The sequence below is a fragment of the Vitis vinifera genome, chromosome 3 (genome assembly GCF_030704535.1).
Source record: "Vitis vinifera cultivar Pinot Noir 40024 chromosome 3, ASM3070453v1".
NCBI classification, from domain to species: Eukaryota; Viridiplantae; Streptophyta; class Magnoliopsida; order Vitales; family Vitaceae; genus Vitis; species Vitis vinifera.
Genome location: NC_081807.1, coordinates 17,305,150 through 17,323,779, shown reverse-complemented (window position 1 = coordinate 17,323,779; position 18,630 = coordinate 17,305,150). Strand labels below are relative to the sequence as shown.

Genomic DNA, 18,630 nt, shown 5'->3' with positions numbered 1-18,630 from the left:
AAGTTGCTATGGCTGATTTTGAAACAAGATAAATGAAACAAGCAATGAAAGAAAGTCGTCGAATTTTTGAAGAAAGTGGACAAGAGCATCAGAAGGGTGGTAGTTCCTCACAATCCTCTAATGCTAGGATTAAGCGCGGACTGACATGTAGCTTCAATGTAAGAGAAGGAGCTAGCATACCTCCAAAAGGAATTGATTCCTACATGTTCCCATCAAAACAGAAATCAATAAAAAACTTGTTTTCTATTGAAGGCATGAAGAAAGTGGGTAAAGCTATTTCTAAATTCTTTCTCTTTAATGCAATACCCTTTAATGTAGCTGACAGTGGGCCTTACTATCAATCAATGATTGATACCACACTAGAAGCAGGTTCAGGCATCAAGGGTCCCACGGGATACCAAATTGGAAATACATATTTGGAAGAGGAGGTGCAAAAGCTTAAGGTATACATAACAACATTGAAGGCTAAATGACCTATATATGGGTGCACAATCATGTGTGATGGTTGGAGTTCTAGGACTAGAAAGCCTATCATCAATTTCATGATTTATTGTGATAGAAGTATTATATACCATTCTTCACCTAAGACAACAGACTACATCTTTTCCCTTATGGATAAAGTTGTAGAGGAGGTTGGGGAGGAAAATGTTGTTCAAGTAGTCACTGATAATGAGGCAAGTTTTAAAGCAGCCGGTATGTTGTTGATAGAGAAGCGGAAGCATTTGTTTTGGTTTCCTTGTGCAGCCCACTGTATTGTTTTAATGCTTGAAGATATTGGAATCATGAAGTAGATTAAGGAGACATTAGATCAAGCTAAGATGATCACAGGATTTATTTATAATAGCTTGAAAGTAGTGAATTTGATGAAAGTGTTCATCAAGGATAGAGATCTATTAAGGCCAGGAATAACCCGTTTTGCTACTGATTCATTTCACTTGAGAGTCTTATACGTTATGAGGCTGATTTGAAGAGAATGTGCATAACAAATAAGTGGCGTGAATTCAATAAAGATAGGAGCAGAAAAAGTCTAAGAGATAAGGTATCCAATCTTATCTTAACTGATCGATTTTGGAAAAAGGTAGGGGAAGTTCAAACCATCATGGAACCTCTCGTCAAAGTATTGAAATTGGTTGATCAAGATAAAAAAACCTACACTATAAATCCTTTATGAAGCAATGGATAGAACTAAATTGGCTATCAAGGCATCGGTCAAGCAATGGGAAAAGTATTGGGAAGTCATTGATAGAAGGTGGGAAAGTCAATTGCACAGACATTTGCATGTTGCAGGTAATAAAAAAATTCTTTATATATTTTTTTCAAGTACAAATTATTATAAACTAATCATTATTTAACTTATGGCAGCATATTTTTTAAATCCAATGTTCCAATATTCAAAGCATTTCTCCAACCATCCGGAAATTAAAGTTGGATTAAAGGAGGTTATCAAGAGATTATAGCCAGATTTTGATAGACAAGCAAAAACTATTAATGAGGTATAATAATAGTTTGTGACCTTTATATAATGTATTTTGTATATGTAATGTGCATTAACAAAAAAAAATGTTAATGATGTAGGTGAAATTATTTGTTGACGGCCAAGGAGAATTTGGAAGTGCACTTATAAAGAAAGCAATAAATCAATCTCTTCTAGGTACTCAATACATTTACGTCTATTACAAATAAGAAATTATCATCATTTTTTGTTAAATATATCATAGTGATTAATAAGTATGCATTTTCTTTATTATAGCTGAATGGTGGAACAACTATGGCGACGAAGGTCTACATCTACAAAAGATTGCTGTTAAAATTTTAAGCCAAACTTGTTCTTCATCAGGTTGTGAAAGAAATTGGAGCACATGGTCATTCACACAAAGTTACGCAACCGTTTGGCAATGAAAAAGTTGCATAAGTTAGTTTATGTGCACTACAATATGCAACTTCAAGTTAAGAATTTGATGCAAGAGCGAAGCAATGAAGATTTATACAATCCAATTGATCTGAATCATATCTTTAATGATGATGATATATTAGATGAGTGGATGTGAGAAGGAGAGGAGTCTATTTTATCATCTGATAATTTGGATTGGTTGGATAAAGGTCTTCCCATTAATGAAGAAGGTAGAGAAAGAGATGTTGATTCCCGTCGTAAAGGTAAGGCTTCTAGAACAATTTCTTCAAATTCTAGTAGTGATGATGGTGACAATAGGGGTAGTAGGCGGGGTGGTGGCACTAGTGGGGGCAATAGAGGAGTTGGTGGCACTAGTGAGGGTATTGGAGGAGATGGCTGGGGGCGATTATGTTAGTCAAGTAGATCCCGGCATGTCATGGGTACAAGGAGGTGAAAATTACTATGCCACACAAGATACAGATCATGGATATCGACCAGGGATATGGGAGCAACGACAACATTTGGAAAGACTAACTACATTTCCCAACAATGATGATTATTCTAGTGGGCATGATTATCATAGATCAAATTATCACTGTATTGATGAGCACTTACAAAATTTGGGTATAGGATCAAGGCCGTATTTCAGAGGGGTAGATGATAGATCATATCACAACTTTAGAGACTGTGATAGCTTTTCTAGTACTTTTAGTAGAAATGATTTTAATCGAATTCCAATGATGCATCCAGAGGGATATTCAAATACTGGAACACGAGCTAGTGACTCATATGGATATGATCAATCTTCTAGTAGCAATAGCGCTTATCGAGGTTTTGGATACTATCAATATGGTGTTGATCCCGAACAGCCTTTGAAACCATATTTTCCTGATTATGGATCATCAAGCCAATCATCTCACCCAACATATTCGAGTTATGAACAACTCTTTCAACCATATCCTCACTACGGGAATTGCCATCCTAATTTGTATGCTCGTCGTAGGACTGATGATGATGATTTTGAATCCCCTCGTCATTCAACATGGAATTGATTATTATATTGTATGTTTTTTTAGTAAAAATGTTATTATATTTGAAATAAAATAACTTTCTTTTATTAACATTATCATAAATAACTTTGAGCAGATACTTTTATAACTATTTAAATAATGGTAAATGTGAGACAATTTTATTTTTTTAATTTTTTGAGCTTATTTAATTGTATATATTTTTCTAATGATTTACATATTATTTTTATATTTTTTTGAATTTTCTAATTAGCTTATTTTACGTATCGCCCGATACCAAACCGATACACCGAGACCGATATGCCTCAGGACCCTCCGAGTCAGTGACCGATACCGCGACTTTGAACCATGGGAGAAAACGAGCAAGTAAACTAGGATTTTGGGTTGTCTTTCTCTCTTAAAGCAGAGATGGTCAAGTTCCTCAAGCAAAACAAGGTTGTCGTTGTCCTTCAGGGGCGTTTCGTTGGTTGGAAGACGGTGAGTGTCTGCTCTTTCGCCGACGGAACCCGCGGTCAGCCTTATGGGTGCTGCCTTGTTGCCGAAATCGCCAAGTACCTGAGGAAGGCCATCTAGAAGGAATCTGCGGAGAAGATGATGAAGAAAGCCGAGTGCGAAAGCCTTCATCAAGCTCATCTTGGGCTATTTCTCACTTAGGATTGGAAGTCCCAGTGATGACTGTTGGCACTGTGACCTACCCAACACCACGCCTAACTCCCCGCTTATATGGCATGCCGACTCCATTGTCTCTGTGGTCGGTCTCCTCACCGTCGTCATCGGCGGCGGCAGTAGTTGTGAGGACGATCTTCTCGCCGTGGAGGACTGCAACATCGAGTCCCAGTGTGGGACTCATGCTAGTCCACGCCGACCACCCTCCAGTACAGTTGCAGCAGCCATATGCCACCTTTTATTTTGTTTTGTTTTTTTTTTTTTAAAAAAAAACTCTTGATGTTAAAAAGTTTTATTTTCCTACTTATTTTATCTATTTATTTTTATATTCTCAAATAACCTTCTAAAATCCCTTAAAATTCCAAAGTTATAAATTTATTTATCTATTTATTTACTTTTTTTTATTTAAATAATACCATTTTCGAAGTAATCTTTTAAAATTTGATCCTAAATCTAGTTTACAAAACTCTAATTATCGAAATTCAATTTTTCGAAACTCCATTTTTTTTAAAATCTAATCCTCAAAATAATTTTATAAGGTTCTAATTTTAAATTTAATTTTCCAAGATTCAAATTTTTAAATTTAAATTTTCAAAAATTTCAACATTCCAATTTTTTTTTAAAAAAGAAATGCCACCTTCAAATGAATTTTAGAAACTCCAATTTTTTTCCAATCTAATTTTCAAAAAATTTCCTTCTTAAATAATTCTTCAAAATTTCAATTACCAAATTTAATTTCCAATTTCCAAAATTCCAATTTTCACATTTACTTATTTAATCATTATTATTTTTGTTATTATCATTATTATTTTTATTAACTTATTTACTTTTGAAATTCCATCTTTAAATAATTCTTCAAAATTTCGATTATCAAATTTAATTTCCAATTTCCAAAATTCCAATTTTTACATTTACTTATTTAATCATTATTATTTTCGTTATTATCATTATTGTTTTTATTAACTTATTTACTTTTGAAATTCCATCTTTAAATAATTCTTCAAAATTTTGATTACCAAATTTAATTTCCAATTTCCAAAATTCCAATTTTCACATTTACTTATTTAATCATTATTATTTTCGTTATTATCATTATTATTTTTATTAATTTATTTACTTTTAAAATTCCATCTTTAAATAATTCTTCAAAATTTTGATTTCCAAAATTCCAACTTTCACACTTGTATTATTATTATTATTATTATTATTATTATTTTTAAATGCCATCTTCAAATGATTTCCAAGATTCCAATTTCCATAATTTAATTTTCAAAACTCCTATTTATTTCAAAATCAGTTTTCAAAACTTCAATTCCTTATTTTAATCTTCAAAACTTTAACTTTCAAATTTAATCTTCAAAATTCCAAATTTCAAAATTCCGATTTCTTTCAAATTTAATTTCCAAAACTCCATTCTCAAATGATTTTTAAAATTTCAATTTCTTTCAAATTTAATTCCCGAAATTCCAATTCTTGAATTTAATTTTCAAAACGCCAATTTTTGAATAATTTTCGAGCTTTCAATTTTTGAATAAATTTCGAAACTTTACTTTTCTTTCAAATAATTTTAATTTCCCTCCAGTTTTCAAATATTTCTTTAATTCTACCACTTTTCATCATTCATTAGGGTTTTAAATTGCTAAAAATTCCGTTTTTAAATAAACTTGCTACATTTCCTTTTAGGTAAGCACTTTTCTCAAATTTCCTTTAATTTTAAAATAGTTTTTCGTTTTCCTTGATTTTTAATAACCACGAATGAATCTTTGTAACTCCAAAAACAATGGAATCCATGAGATTAATTTGTGTAAAATCAATTGGGCTTTGGTGGGGGCTCTATATATGAGTTTTCTCTTTTGATTGATAATTGTTATGCTTAATGAGTATCGCTCGATCTTTGCCTTGCTCTTTGATATGCATATCATGATTTTATACTTGAGCTAACCCTGTTTCCATGATAGCACACTACTAATTGCTGCTAAGGTACGATCTCATTCCTCACTTCGCTTATTCTTATGCATGATTCGCTTTATTATTTAATTATTTTATTTTGGTATCCATAATTAATTAGTTAATTGTCACAATTCCTTTAATTTGTTTAGTAGAGACTGTATGTATACGAGCTTAAAGGGGTGTTACGACTCACCACCGTACCTTCCCAATAGGTAACCTGACCCTCGGACCTAGATTTGTCTTTTCATAGACCTATTTTTCTTTCAGGAGTCACACTTAGGGTTTTTATTTCTTATTTTGTTTTTTCCTTTAAAAATAAAACAAAAATAGGTGGCGACTCCAAGTCTTTGTTAAAAAAAAAAAAAAAACAAATTTTCACAAATAAATCAAAAAACGAGTTTCGCCATTGAGTGGGGGAGCGCATCGAGCAAAATGTGGGGTCCACAATATTATAATAAATTTTAGTTTTATTAATAAATTTATTTATTGTTATTCTCTTTATCCATCTTTATTTGGATTAACTTTTTTTTAAGCATTTACGTCCCTATATATTTGCACTATACATGACTTGGGTAGATTAAGAATTGCGCATAAGATTTAAGTTATGGGTTCCTTGTAGAAGATGATATTCTAAATTATTTTATTTTATTTATAATTAATTAATTAATTAGTTTTTTGAATTTCAAATTATTCACAAAATTACAAGATTTATTAAAGAATTTAAAGTATTAATAATGTCTATTATTTTTATAGTCATTATATGTATTTTTTAGTTTTAAATTATTTTTAAAATTATTAAACTTATTAATAAATTCAATGCAAATTCTCACTTAATTTGAAGTTCATTTTCTCTAATAAAAAAACTAAGAAGAATATTCCTTTATTTTACTTTATTTTTAAAAATTGTTTTTAAAGAATAACAACCAAATAAGAGTATGAAATTTTAAAAACAATTTTGTTTTTAAATCACAGGCCAAATAGGTTTTTATTATTTAGCAAAGAAAAAAAAACTCTCCAATTTTTTTTAAATGAAAATAAAAAATTATATCAAACTAAGTATAATGTGAGATTTTTTTTTTTAAATAAAAAGAAAAAAATTATTTTAAACCATATGTAAGGAAATCATTTTCATTTATATTTTTACTTAACATTAAAATGGAAAAAAATTACCATTCCAACCTTATAGTCCTATATGTATCAAACCACAAGAATGAATAATCAAATTCATTCCTATTTAAGAGAGAATAGGAATGAAACTTTATTCTCATTCTTCATTTTCATGTACCAAACGTGTGCTTATGATATAAAGTAAATTACTAATTAAAAGAGCTTTCATTAATTTAGTATTTTATTAAGTTATTCCCTCATAGAGAATAAATTAAAGTATTCAAATTAATTTTGTTATAAACTTAAAGTTTCAATATGCAAATATTCCAAAATTCTTAGATTCTCTTGCAAACTTTATATAGGGGTTAAAACAAAAAGAATCAAGATATGGTGGAAACTTTTAGAAAACTTGAGCTCTTTCTCTCTCACTAGTGATAAAATGAACTCTTAGCCTTCAAAGATTCTTAGCCCACTTCCCCATTGCCTAAGAATTATGCAAATGTTAAGTTCGTTGTACTTGGGTGTTGGAGCAGAACCTATATGCCATAGTGCACCAATATCTTGAAGAACATTGTCCAAATAAGCTCTTGTGTTGGCTAAAGACAAAGTTTGAGAATAAAGAAGATGATCAAGGTTTAAGACGGTCTGAGGGTGGCATCAAATCTTCATCATTAGAGGTCTTTGAAGTAAAAGAGTGTTCCGTAAAACTTAATACTTATTATTTAATGACTAATAATTATATTTTCACACATTTTAAGTAATAATTTTATTTATTAAACATCATATTTAAAGTATTATAGATGCATAAAATAATTAAAAAAAATATTTATTATAAAAATTGAGCTATAAATGTAAAGTCATGATTGTAAAATATATTCTCACTCAACATAAGCAAAAAAGATAGAAAAGATTTGATATTAAAAATAAGTTAACTATTTTAACTTAATACTTAAAGTCATATTTTACTTTAAGTTAGATATTAAGTTATTTTATCAAACATATTAATCTACTTAATGATTTAAATTAAGTTATTAAATTATATTAAGTCATTAATTTATGGAGTGTTTGGTAAAACTTAATGCTTATTACTTAATGACTTACGTTGACTTTAAATTAAATTATACTTGAATTATAGATTTAAAGCTTATTACTTAATTTTTACTTTAAATAATAAGGTTGTTTGATAAAATTATCTTAAAATTTATTCTAAATCGTTAAATTAACATATTTATTCTCATAAATTATAATTAGGGCAGATGAAATTGAGTAACAATAGAGGTCAATCATGGAACAACAAAAGATATTATGAAGGTAATTATAAAAAATAAAGGATAAAAAAGTAAATTAAGGATGCAAATTTTAAAATAAATTAATTGTTTTTATTTATTACTTAAAGTTATTTTTTACTTTAAGTCATAAGTTATTTTACCATACATACATAATTTATTTAATAATTTGAATTAAGTTATCAAGCCTCTTTAAGTTATTAAGTTGGTTCCTTAAACACCCACTTAATTTACCAAATCCATCCAAGATCTAAACTTGTTGTTTAGTTTAGTAATTGTGTTTTCCTAGTAAAAAATTCGATCATTTCCCAAATGCTTGTTATTTTATCACTCGCTTAAATTCATAACATTTTCTTTGGAGACAATCGCTATCCTCATTTCCTACCCATTTAAGGCCACAAGTATCCATCCTCAATGATATTTGGACCATTCTACCATGGTACTAGCCAGTGTTTTGAAAGGCGCTCTTGAGGCATGCTCTAGGGCGAGGCGTCCAAAAAATGCCTTAAGGCGTTGGCACAACAACGTTGAACACAAAAGGCGAACGCCTTTTTGCCTAAAGCGCTTCAAAGGCGCGCCCTGCGTACGTCTTTCATGCCTTGCTCACTAAAGTGTGAGCCTTTGGTTGCTGAGGTGGCTAATAAAAAAAAAAAGAAACAACTTACCGTTGAAGACTTTATAACCCCATAAACACATTAAAGGCTGAAGAGGGAACAAAGAGAACGAGTTGGGGGAGAAACCTAACCCTAACCCTAGCTCTTCATGGTTCGTACCTTCGACGACCTGAAGATCAGCTTCTTCTTCGGCAACCTGAAGATCGGCTTCTTCTTGGGCAAAAACACTGAAGTGCTACTCCTCTTTCTCACTCTGACGACTTCATCTCAACGGAAGTTCTCATTTGGCAGCAACACAACATGAAGAACTACATCTTCCATCTCGATTCTCAATAGGTAGGTTTTTTCTCTCTGTTACTCACCATCTCTTAGTCTTACACAGTCAGACTCTTCTCATCACCTTTTCTCTCTCTGTTTTTCACTCATCTCTTCTTCTCTCTCTTTATGTTTTTCACTCTTTTCAGTGCCCAGTTTCTCATAGCTTCAAGCCTTTAACGACATTATTTTTCTTCTCTAGATCTTTCCCTTTATTTATTTTTTCCTCACAACAAAGTCAAATAAATCCCAGTTGCAACCTTTATTGCAATAGCCTAGATCTTTCCCTTTATTTATTTTTTCCTTACAACAAAGTCAAATAAATCCCAACTGCAATCTTTATTGCAACAACCTTTATTGCACCTACAACAACCTTTATTGCACCTGCAAGAGACTTTCTTGCACCAGTAGAATTTATTGCACCTAGCAGCAACATTTATGCATGCACAGTGCAATAAAGCTATATGGTGCACTGCACCATTTTTAAACAATGCACAATACTAAAGTGACACCCGACAATATTTTTTAAACAAGGCACATAGTAGTGCTTTTCTAAACAGTGAACCCAACACTATTTTTTCACTCTTTCATGCTTTATTTTTAATTTTTAATTGTTAATTTGATATTTCAATTATGTTTTATAATTATTTTAAAGGTCAATTATATAATGAAATATAATTATTATTGTTATTATTATTTTTTAGAATGAGCTCATCCAATTCGAAAGTTTTAAGATTTTGTGTGGAAATATATTATTGAAGTCTCCGAGGAGAAGTATATATGATGTAAGTTTTGTAATTAAAGATGTGCGGGAGGGGTGAATAGACTCAGACATCACTTAGCCGGAACTCATCATGGTATGAAAGCATGTACCAAAGTCAGTGAAGATGTTAGATTGGAATGCAAAGAGGCATTGAGCAATTATAAGGAACAAAAATAAAAAAGAAATGAATTGCTCCAAAAAATTGGTGTAGGTCCAAATGAGAGTGCTTTCTCTAAAACAATGGGGGCATTGTGGAGTGGGAGTGGGAGTGGTAGTGGTAGTGAGAGTGGTAGTGGGAGTGTAAATGAGAGTGGGGAACCTATACCTAAGGGACCCATGGATAAATTCGCCATTTCACAACCTAGACAAAGTACTTTGAATTCTAAGTGGAAGCTAGAAGAAAGGAAGGAAGTGTGTAGAAAAATTGGACGGTTTATATGCTCAAAAGGTCTCTCATTTAATACAGTGAATGATCCTTATTGGGTTCCTATGGTTGATGCAATTGCAAATTTTGGGCCCGAATTTAAGCCTCCATCTATGCATGAATTGAGGACATGGATTTTGAAAGAAGAGGTGAATGATAGAAATATCATGATGGAAGAGCACAAAAAAGCTTGGAAGCAATATGGATGTTCAATTATGTCAGATAGTTGGACAGATGGAAAGATTAGATGTCTTATAAATTTTTTGGTGAATAGTCCTATTGACACATGGTTTTTGAAATCAACTGATGCATCTAATACGATAAAAAATGGAGAATTGATGTTCAAGCATCTTGATGAGGTGGTTGAAGAAATTGGAGAGGAGAATGTTGCGCAAGTTATTATTGATAATGCATCTAATTATGTGAATGCCGGAATGAGGCTTATGGAAAAAAGGAGAAGATTGTGGTGGACTCCTTGTGCTGCTCATTGCATAGATTTGATGTTAGAGGATGTTAGGAAGCTAAATGTTCATGCTAATACACTTTTGCGAGCTAGACAAGTGGTGAAGTTCATATATGGGCATACTTGGGTTCTTAGCTTGATGATAACATTTACAAAAAATCATGAACTTATTCGTCCAACAATTACACGATTTTCTACTGCATTTCTTACTCTCCAAAGTCTTTACAAGCAAAAGCAAGCTTTTATAGCAATGTTCTCCTCTGAAAAATGGTGTTCTAGTACATGGGCCAAAAAGGTAGAAGGTGTAAAAGCTCGAAGTGCAGTATTGTTTGATCCAAATTTTTGGCCTCATGTTCCTTTTTGTATTAAGACCACTATTCCATTAGTAAGTGTCTTAAGAGAGGTTGATTTAGAGGAAAGACCAGCCATAGGTTATATTTATGAGTTGATGGACTCAGCTAAGGAGAAAATTGCATTTAATTGTGGGGGCATGAAGAGGAAATATGACCCAATTTGGAGAAAAGTAGATGCAAGATGAACTCCGCAACTTCATTGGCCTTTACATGCAGCAGGTTATTATCTTAATCCGCAATTGCGCTATGAAGATAACTTCTCTAATGTGGATGAGGTGAGGAAGGGATTATTTGAATGCATGGATAGGATGTTGGATTACCAAGAATGTTTAAAAGCTGACATTCAGTTGGATTCATATAACCAAGCAATGAGTGAATTTGGAAGCCGAATTGCAATTGATTCTCGAAGATTAAGAAGTCCTACGAGTTGGTGGATGCGTTTTGGGGGTTCCACATTGGAGTTGCAGAAGTTTTATGTTTGAGTCCTTAGCATCACTTGTAGGACTTCAGGATGTGAAAGAAATTGGAGCACTTTTGAATCGGCAATACTTATATTTAAAAAAAAAAAAATAGTATATGCATTTTTATTGAGAACTTTAATTTAATTTCAATATATAAATTTGTTTATATTATTATTTGTAGATTCATACCAAAAAGAGAAATAGACTCGAACATAAGAGGTTAAATGCTCTAGTGTATGTGAGGTACAACACTAGATTGAGAGAGCAAAGTCTACAAAGAAAACAAAATGTTGATTCGATTTTGGTAGATGAGATTGATTCGGATGATGAGTGGATTGCGGAGAAAGAAGATCCCCTCCTCCCACTTGATCTTTGTTGGCTTGAAGATAATGAACTATTTAATGTTGATGCCATTAGAATTGTGTCATCCCAAAACCAAGAGACTCAAGCGTCATTAGACAACATGGTTTCTTCACATTCCAACAAAAGAAAACAAGATGAATTTGCAAGTAAGTACTCAAAATTTTAAGTTATAAATTTTGTTAAATTTATTAATGAACTTATAATATTTACACCTAATTAATACTTTATGTTAGGTAAAAGTGGAGGCTAAGGCAAAGGGAAGGAGTTGAATTTGACGTCAATTCATGAAGATGAGGAGTTAGATGAGTTGGGAGGGTTTGATAGTGGGAACTTTCCAACTATTGATACATTAGACGAGGATGATGATGACATTGGAGAGGATGATTTAAGTTGAAACGTTCTAGTAATATGTGTTGAACTCTATTTGATATTTTGTGACTTGGTTATGGTTGTTTGGAACTATTAGTATGGTTGTCTTTATTTTCTATTGTGAAAGTATGGAACTAGTAAGGTTTTTTTATAATTCTAATGGATTGTTTTCATGTTTTTTAATTTATGCTATTTTATTTTTACTTTTTATATATTGTAAAATATTTATTAATTATAAAATGAGGGTTTCAAAAGGCTTATGCCTCAACGCTTCGAGGCTTACACCTCGCCTCATGGGTACAAAAACGCCTCACCTTACGCCTTCGCCTTTAAAAACTTTGGTACTAGCTCACAAGTTTGATCGAGGGTGCGGCTATCTTTATGAGAGGGATCACGAGCATCCAATGATTTAATATTTGCATGATATATATTGCCAATAATAAAGTGAAATATTTGTACAATCATTAATGAAATATTTAAGTGTATATAAAGAAAGAAAAAGAGTTTAGCTATGAATTCTTTACAAGCCAAAAACACCCTAATAAAGCGATACAGATTGTATGATTGATCATTCTCTGAAATCACAAAAACATCCATATATATATATATATATATATATGGTGGGATCAAACACATGAGAGCATGATCACTGGATTAAACCTCTGGGAATGAGTCACTACAAATTGTTCAAATCCGGACCTGATCCAGGATACTTTTCTCATGATGCTTGTTGGTCTGGCTAAGTGTAAGGGTTTCTTGGAATTTCATCCCAAAATATGCTGGTGGATGGCTTTCGTCTATCAATTCTGGGGCTGGCGCAACAACTGTGTCTAGGGATGGTCCATTTGTGATGAGGACGGATAGCCTCGTGGCTTTTCTGTTCACCACAACTCTATGTAAGACACTCTTGTACTTCCCGTTGCTTAGAACCTTGCATAAAACATTAATACAAATCAATATTGAAGCTAGAAATTGTTATAGAATTTTGTTCAGGTCTAGGACTGAAAAAAAAGTCATTTTCTTTAAGACATTATTGGTTGTGAAAGAAACTAATTAAAACATGCAAGAGTTTTCAAAATAATTCTACTCTCTTCATCTGGGTTCCATCTGATCAGTTTTTTCAACAAGACACAATGTTTTGAAGCATCCCTTTTGTCTTGTTGGAGAACCTGAACAGGACTGTATTTTATTAGAGGGAAAAGAGGAGCAAGGCAAGTAGGAGTTCACCTCAAGATGATCACCAATGTTGACTAAAAGAGAGTTGGGGATGAGATTCACATTGAACCATTTGCCTTGATGCTGCACTTGAAGGCCGCCAACTTCATTCTGTGTGAGGACAGTCAATAAGCCATAGTCGGAATGAGGGGGCAAGCCCATTGCATGTTCTGGCTGAGGACAAGGTGGATACAAGTTGGCAACCAGGACTTGCAAACCTGAACTCATATTCATGGCCTTGTCTATATACCACTCTTCCAATCCCAAGCTCTTTGATATCCCTTTAAGCAATTCTTCTACCACCTTTTTAATCCTTTGACTGTACTCTAATGAAACCTCACTGCAGTTACAACAACCCGAAACAAAATATAACTTGTCAGTCATTATGCATGCATAGGTGTTTATTAAAGATTGCATTTAACTTCTGCACCTAGTAATACGAGCAATAGAAGCAATAAGTTCTATATATTTACTACTACCTCATTTTTGCCAATGTATCTTATGAATCATCCATTAAGTCTCATCTCAAGATCTTATCCTCATATGATGCACCTAGACTTGCAAGGACCTGCTAAATTTAGATTAAAGTGAATTTGGTCATAAAGTAGGCTAGTATACACCTACCTTAATTAAGGCAGTTGGTTGCGTTTTTAATGATATATTTATTAGGAATGACTTTTTCATCAACCACTTAATCTAATGAAGCAAGTCTATCTTCACCCAATTTCAGCCACTATAGCTGCTAGTCAACAACATCGATAGTAACTCAAATCTCTCCTAGTTTTAGCTGTTGTAGCTATATGATTAATTTCCACACACTGTAATTGCCACCTTGATTTGTGGCCGAAAATACCTTACACACTTGTATTCACACATGTGAATGTAATGAAGATTCTACCACCACTCCAACTATTGAGTCATCTCCTCCAACCCATCAAACAAACACTCAACAAAATCTTGTTTTCATTAATGTTGCAGCTCAATTACCAATGAAACTGACCTTAAGGAACTAGGCCAAAATTTATGCAAGTGAATCTCGCTCTTGAGTCTTTCACTTGAAGCATAAAGTCGGTTTTCCTCGAGGCTCTAAACATGTGGCAGACTAAACAAATGGCCTTAGGGACATAAAAGATGGATTAACACTAGTTGAAGATCTTGTTATCCAAGCTATGAAAGGTTTGCCAAAAATTTAAGGATGTCATTGCTGATGTTTGCATCTATAACTACATCATCTCCTTTGAAGAATTCTAAGACATGCTTGTAGATCATGATTCTTTTCTCAATGATGAAGAGTTTAAAGTGATTATGGAATTTGCCACTGCAAACAAGACTTGGTTGAGCAACAATAATAAAAACATCAGAACCAAAACACCAACTTCAACTCGCAAGATCAACAACAAAGGTTCAACAATGGGTGACTTCCCAATCAAACCAACAACTTTTACCCACAAAGCCATCAAATTTATTTTTTAGAAAACCCCAACCAAACAAGTTTCAATTCCAATCCATTGACAGTATCAAATACATGAAAAATGAGGTCATGTCCCAAGCAATGCTACAAACTTCAGAGCCTGTTGTTTCTTGAGCTCACTGTCAACCACACAACAACCAACACTACCATTTCACTCAATTGGCTAGCTAGTAGATTCAACTGCCTTGCATCATGTCTCGGCTGATCTAAATAAGCTCTCACTTTATCAGAATTATGAGGGTCAAGATGATATTATAATTGGTGATGGTTCTGGTCCTACTATAACACATACCAATTCTACTCATCTCTCAACCCTATCATCCTCTTTTTTGCCCATCCAATATTTTATATGTTCCTTCTATGCCAAAAAAAAAAAAAAAATCACATTTTTGTGTCTTAGTTTTGCAAAACCAATTGTACATCTTTTTGTGAAGGATCTTAATATAGGGGCACATATTCTTCAAGGGCTGAATAGAGGTAGTATCTATAAGTGGCCACAGACAAGTGATATTAGAGGTAACTCTCCTTGTGCACTCATTGGCATGAAAACATATCTGCAACAATGGTATCATCACTTGGGATATCTGTCCTAAAAAATTCTCCAATTTGTTTCCAATAAAAAATCTCTAAACTGTTTCATCTACTGTTTCTACTCCTCTTAATTGTGACTCTCGCTCATGTAATAAAAGTCCTAAACTCCTTTTTGATACTCCTAGTTTAATGACTTGTGGTCCTTTAGACAATGTATATTCAGACGTATGGAGCCATGCACCACACTCACCTGTTGATTGTTTTAAGTACTAAATTATTTTTGTTGATCATTCTATAGAATTTGTATAGCTTTATTACTTTCCTTTGAAATCAAATGTGATAATTGTTTTTTTCTAAATTCAAGGGTCTTGTCAAAAAGCATTTTAATACCTTTATCACATAGATGGTCATGGGGAGCATAAAAAACTTTACCTTTTTAAATTCTCATGATATATGACAACTAAAAAATGTTACCTCATACTCTTGAACATAATGGGTCCTTTGCCTTTCTGCTTCCAGTTATTTACATGAAACCATCATTTTAATCCTTTGTTCAATACCACACCCTATTAATTACAATGTACAAACATTGTACCTTTGGGTGCTTGTGTTAACCATGGCTTCATCCCTACTCCACCAACATATTGGAACCCTGTTCCCATCCTTGTGTGTCATTGGTTACTTTACCTCTCAAAGCGCTTACAAATGCCTTAATCTATCCACAAACAAAGTTTTTATCTTTTGTCATGTACAACTCATAGAACATGTGTTTCCTTGGTCCCATGCCTCTCTTTGATTCTCTTCCCTTGTGGTCATGTTCTCTAGTATTACTTGCTTCCTTTAGTCCTCAGCCTTCCATTCCCATACATGGTACGCCCATGGTTTCTTAGCCTATGTTACATGAATATCACGAGCCACCCACAAGGCCATCTCCCATGACACCTTGTCTAGGTAATGTTTCATCTTCCCTCGCTGATCATATGATGGACTCTCTGTATCCTATTCCAATCCCACCTGCTCAACCACCATCTTTACCTACCCTCACCATGACCACTAGATCCTAGAATAATATCTTTAAAACAAAAGTCCTCTATAATACAATAAAACATCCTATTCCCGAACCCATTGAGCTTAGTAGTGTTAAGACCACACTTAGGGATCCAAAGTGGAGAGAAGCAATGCCCACCGAATTCAATGCCCTCTCAAAGAATAACACCTAGGATTTGGTTCCTCCTACCTCTAATCAAAATATGGTTGGTTGCAAGTGGGTCTTTCAGCTGAAATAAAATCCTAATGGGATTATTAAGGGACATAAAGTCATGAATTGTTGCCAAGGGCTCACCAAAGACCAGGAGTAAGACTATCATGATACGATTAGTCCTATTGTTAAGCCCACCACCATACAAATGGTTCTATGTCTTGCCTTGACTTCTGGATAATCTATTTCCCAACTTGATGTTAATAATGCCTTCTTGAATGGAAACCATCATGAGAGCCTATATGGCCCAACCCTTGGGGTTTGTTGATGCTTCAAAACCTTCCCATTTTTATGGTCTTCATAAAGCTAGTCATCGCCTTAAACAAGCTTCACAGGTGTGATATATTGAGTTAAAAACATTCCTAATTGAAGTTTGGGTTTCTCAACTCAGTTCTGAAGCCTCTCTATTCACTTATAATGCTAATAGGCTCACCGTTTCCTTTCTAATATATATGTACATATATAACAAGACGATGACATTATATATAGACAACAAATGAGTATGTATCGAACTTATAATCTTGATCATGAAAAATATATGATAAAATCTAGATGCATTAAATAAGAATATAAATATATCATAATAAGTTACAAAAGAAGAAAGACTAGATATAAATATATGTAGCATGACATGATTGGCCCAATGTTTTGATAGGTATCAATTCCATATTGTGATGGGATGTATGTATATATTAATCATGATGTCACCGTTTGTCCTAGATTGTGACATACCATGTGGTTATAATTAGCAATAAAGAAGATTAATAAAAGAAGACAAAAGACATGAATGGCATCTTGGAAAGGGGTACCTGAAGCCGGGAGGCTTGTTGAGTGAGTGAAACTGAGGATGCAGAAACACCTTGAGAAAATCTCTCCAGAATAATATTTTATCCAGGCTTGTATTAGAGCTTGTACCACATCTGATGGGTGCCAGCACAGGCTTTCCTTCAAACTCCCCCTTCTCCTCCTCCGTCAGATCAAAGAATCCTCTACACGCCTCAATCATCCCCTTCATCAAACTCTCCGCCACGCCGTGATTGATCACCTGCCACACATCAACTTCAATACACATGCACCCACTCACTGTATCATCAATTATGTATGACAATTATTAACACAGTTCAAATTACCATGAAGAAGCCCCATTTCTCACAGGCCCTGTGAAGGTCTTGGATGGCTTTGGAGCGTTGATCAGGATTACCGGAGGTGAGTAAGGAAAAATCAATGACTGGGATAGAGTCTTGTGGGTCTGAAGCGATGTGTTGGTTAGGATCAGTGGTGAAGGTGTAGGAGGAAGGGATGGAGGTGAGAGCAGAAGATTCGGATAGAGATTTGACGCTTGGGAACTTGGGAGGTTGAAGCTCTGGTGTTCCAGGGGCCATTGAAAATCTGATACAGAGAAAAAGAATTAGCGAGTTTGTGCACTTGTTGTGATGTGGGGATGAGGGAAGTGCCTATTCTTCAATATTGGTAAAGTGGGACCATCCCATCAAGCCGCCTAAATATTAAAGGGAAACTTGTGTTTTAGGGCCCTTATTTATAAAAAATATGATATTCAAACCCCAAGTTTTTCAAATATGGAAAGCAGTTATTAATGGGCAAAATAATATGAGATTTGTGCACTCTGTGTTGGGTCAATTTTATCTTCCAAAAATGCCCTCAATGTCTTATGCATCAGCAGCCAAATAGCCTCCATGTCATACTTAAAAAAAAAAATTGTGAAAATTGATAATTTCTTAAAAAAACCACCCGACCCAACTTTTGGTGTCCCTTTCTCTCTTTCTCTCATTTTAGTAAAAAAAAACCTTAAGTCAAACGACATCTAACTTTGCTCTCAGTAGCCCTAAATCTGCCTTTTAGTTTGGCAACAACCAAATCTAAGATTTTCCCTAAGCCAGAATCTCAAAAACTTGCCATTTTAGAAGGTTATTTCAAATCTGAATAAGCCAAAACCTTCACGTCCAACAAACCCAACTGATACACATCTTCCCCGAATCTCAAACTTCTCTGTTTTTCTCTTAACATCCCGATTAGTCGAACGTGTTTGTCTCTAAACGTCTGGAGTAGCTGAAACTGATACCCATCTTCCCAATACATTGAAG

The 18,630-nt window shown here is 33.6% G+C and overlaps 2 protein-coding genes across 2 annotated transcripts; one reads left to right on the top strand and one right to left on the bottom strand.

The window, feature by feature from the left end:
- Positions 1-9,860: 9,860 nt before the first annotated feature.
- Positions 9,861-11,045, top strand: LOC104878939 (uncharacterized). Its single transcript, XM_010649931.1, has one exon. It carries the CDS (start codon positions 9,861-9,863, stop codon positions 11,043-11,045), a length of 1,185 nt encoding a protein of 394 aa, XP_010648233.1.
- Positions 11,046-12,458: 1,413 nt separating this feature from the next.
- On the bottom strand, positions 12,459-17,995 carry LOC100253700 (2-oxoglutarate-dependent dioxygenase 19). The gene is made up of 4 exons (XM_002267979.4): positions 17,659-17,995; positions 17,338-17,573; positions 13,281-13,608; positions 12,459-12,983 (listed from the first exon to the last, which is right to left on the bottom strand). The coding sequence occupies exons 1-4, from the start codon at positions 17,908-17,910 to the stop codon at positions 12,741-12,743; spliced, it is 1,059 nt and encodes a 352-aa protein (XP_002268015.1). The 5' UTR covers positions 17,911-17,995; the 3' UTR covers positions 12,459-12,740.
- Positions 17,996-18,630: the final 635 nt, after the last annotated feature.

What these genes read in the sequence shown, in the direction of transcription:
- LOC104878939 (XM_010649931.1), top strand. Translation starts at nt 9,861, where the DNA reads ATGGGGGCATTGTGGAGTGGGAGTGGGAGTGGTAGTGGTAGTGAGAGT.
- LOC100253700 (XM_002267979.4), bottom strand. Translation starts at nt 17,910, where the DNA reads ATGGCCCCTGGAACACCAGAGCTTCAACCTCCCAAGTTCCCAAGCGTC. An exon ending in AGAAATGGGGCTTCTTCATG is followed by an intron (nt 17,574 to 17,658) that starts GTAATTTGAACT and finishes GATGTGTGGCAG; the next exon opens with GTGATCAATCACGGCGTGGC. An exon ending in ACATTGGTGATCATCTTGAG is followed by an intron (nt 12,984 to 13,280) that starts GTGAACTCCTAC and finishes GTTTTATGCAAG; the next exon opens with GTTCTAAGCAACGGGAAGTA.